This window comes from Rhinopithecus roxellana, chromosome 5 (genome assembly GCF_007565055.1).
Source record: "Rhinopithecus roxellana isolate Shanxi Qingling chromosome 5, ASM756505v1, whole genome shotgun sequence".
Lineage (NCBI taxonomy): Eukaryota > Metazoa > Chordata > Mammalia > Primates > Cercopithecidae > Rhinopithecus > Rhinopithecus roxellana.
In genome coordinates, this window is record NC_044553.1 from 16,894,078 (window position 1) to 16,897,110 (window position 3,033).

Sequence of the window (3,033 nt, forward strand, 5' to 3'; positions counted from 1 at the left end):
TTCTAAACTACTAAATCTCCTGTTTTATGGCAAATAAGTTGCACTGTTTTCCCTCCACATGCATTTTTTTCTTCTGCCAATCAATATTTTAGTTTTCATTCTAAGTCAAGTTCATGACATGTCTCCTGCAAGAACACTTGCTTGATTGATTCTGCACATTACCAGTTTGTTGTTGTTGTTGTTGTTTTTAACTAAGATCTAGTTCATCCATGGTCTCTGAGAATTGACTGAACACTAGGTTTATTTGGTGGTATTTTTCACCAATTGTTTTATTTATAGGTGCTTAATATCGCCAAATAACTCTAAATTACTTGAAGCAGAGGCAAATGTTTGGATTTTGTTCTCCATTGCTTCTAATATAGCATTAGAGAACCAAGAGTCCTTATCAGAATTAATTGACTTGATATTTCCTGTTGCTTTTTGAAATTAGGACTTTCCCAGCGTCTAGTCCCTGAATCTCTCAGGTCCAGGTGAAAACAATCATTGTAAATTCCCACAAGATTCTTGAAATGTCTTTCCTTTGTGAACTGGATAATGCCATCTTTGTTGCTTAATAAATCCCATTGCAAGATGATTTCTTGTTCAATTCCCAAGTCCCCACAACATCCATTTTATCCACAGCTGGTACACAACTAATGATTCAACTAGGTCATTTATTTATATTTAAAGTTGCCTTCTATGCTCTATCAGAAGCCTACTTAACACTGAGTAATCTAAAGCCCTGGTTCTGCTATAGATCCGGTGAGTAAAAGTGTTTTGCAAATGAGTTCTGCTGAAATATTTTAAATGTTTGCCCTTCCCATTCCCATTTCCTAATCCCTATTCCGTGAAGCTTAGATCAATACAACAGTTTATGTATGCTGACATTTACAGAAGAAGAATTCATACAGAGGTGAAATGAAAGAAATTGATCTTTGAGTACTTTCCCATGAAAATGTTGTTATATATCCTTTAGGATATAAACTTTTAAATAATAGAATTATAAATATTTGTAAGGAACACATTCATATTTTAATTAAAAAGAAAGGACCAGAAGAAGTTAAATGCCTTTCCTTTGTCTATATGACTGTATTGTAATAAATTAGTCTTCTTTCTCTGGATGAATATCAGCAAAACTAACTTTCAATGTATTTCTTTTGAGTTTCAAACAGCAAACTTTATCTGGGAATACTTTAACAGTTCATCTCTGGAAATTTACAAAAGCTTTACAACTGTCCGTTGAAACTTCACTATAATGTGCTTAGGAGCCCTTATATGTGATATAATTATTATATGTTTTTGTCAGTAAGGATGTCTTTATGGACAAATTCCAAATGACTAAACATATATGTGTATGTGTGTTTCACACATCAGCATAAAGTAAATGCTTACTGTTATCCTTAGGATTACATAGATGAATAGATGGACAAATAGGTAGAAGGTCTGTTCAGAATGATATTACCTTGGTTGGATTGCCATTTAGTATCAGAAAAGAAAGTGTTCTTTTCAATTCCTATGAATTAAGGAATATTTTGCTATAAGCTCTAATATTCCATAATTTCCATTCAAAACAATATACCAAATGAGAAGGATGGATAGAATAGTCAAGTTTTTTAGAGAAGATAAAATTTCTGAAAGTAGATTATTGGAAATGAATCTTTTGCTTCCATTGAATCTGACTTTTCTCTCTCTCTCTTTTTTTTTTTGTTACAGGCTTCTACCTATGAATCAAGGCAATGGATGTGGCCAATAAGTCTACCATGTTTGAATTTGTTTTGCTGGGGCTCTCTAATTCCTGGGAACTACAGATGTTTTTCTTTATGGTGTTTTCATTGTTTTATGTGGCAACAATGGTGGGTAACAGCCTCATAGTCATCACAGTTATAGTGGACCCTCACCTACACTCCCCTATGTATTTCCTGCTTACCAATCTTTCAATCATTGATATGTCTCTTGCTTCTTTTGCCACCCCAAAGATGATTACAGATTACCTAACAGGTCACAAAACCATCTCTTTCGATGGCTGCCTTACCCAGATATTCTTCCTCCACCTTTTCACTGGCACCGAGATCATCTTACTCATGGCCATGTCCTTTGATAGGTATATTGCAATATGCAAGCCCCTGCACTATGCTTCAATCATTAGTCCCCAGGTGTGTGTTGCTCTCGTGGTGGCTTCCTGGATTGTGGGAATCATGCATTCAATGAGTCAGATCATATTTGCCCTCACATTACCATTCTGTGGTCCCAATGAGGTAGACAGCTTTTTCTGTGACCTTCCTGTGGTGTTCCAACTGGCTTGTGTGGATACTTATGTTCTGGGCCTCTTTATGATCTCAACAAGTGGCATAATTGCGTTGTCCTGCTTTATTGTTTTATTTAATTCATATGTTATTGTCCTGGTTACTGTGAAGCATCATTCTTCCCGGGGATCATCTAAGGCCCTCTCTACTTGTACAGCTCATTTCATCGTTGTCTTCTTGTTCTTTGGGCCATGCATCTTCATCTACATGTGGCCACTAAGCAGCTTTCTCACAGACAAGATTCTGTCTGTGTTTTATACCATCTTTACTCCCATTCTGAACCCAATAATCTATACTTTGAGGAATCAAGAAGTAAAGATAGCCATGAGGAAACTGAAAAATAGGTTTCTTAATTTTAATAAGGCAATGCCATCAAGGTTTTCTGACACAGAACATTAGTCACAATGCTGTGTTAGGCTCTTCTTTCTAGAGGGTTCTTATCAAATTGTAATTGCCAAGAATTTGTGAGGGCTCAAGTTCAGTGCATTTTGAAACTATTCTCATGAATGTGAATGTGTTCAAAATACATTTGGAATTTCAGAAAAGCAAGTTAATGAAAACAATTTATTCTAGAAACAAAGACTACAAAAATGTCAGGAGCGATATAGTTCCAGTTAGGACATTCAATATCAATAATCAATTTATTGGAAAAGAAGACCAAGGAATGAGGAGAAGAAATACAGATTAAAGCAGATCTAGGAGATTATGACAATTACACACAGTTAGCAACTGAGTCACTCAGTGAGATGCT

The 3,033-nt window shown here is 35.4% G+C and overlaps 1 protein-coding gene across 1 annotated transcript; it reads left to right on the forward strand.

Moving 5' to 3' along the window:
- Window positions 1-1,690: 1,690 nt before the first annotated feature.
- On the forward strand, window positions 1,691-2,750 carry LOC104673107 (olfactory receptor 4K2). Its single transcript, XM_010377036.1, has one exon. The coding sequence runs from the start codon at window positions 1,716-1,718 to the stop codon at window positions 2,679-2,681; it is 966 nt and encodes a 321-aa protein (XP_010375338.1). The 5' UTR covers window positions 1,691-1,715; the 3' UTR covers window positions 2,682-2,750.
- The last annotated feature ends 283 nt before the right edge of the window (window positions 2,751-3,033 follow it).

Excerpts from the sequence above, each read along its gene's own strand:
- LOC104673107 (XM_010377036.1), top strand. The coding sequence starts at position 1,716 with ATGGATGTGGCCAATAAGTCTACCATGTTTGAATTTGTTTTGCTGGGG.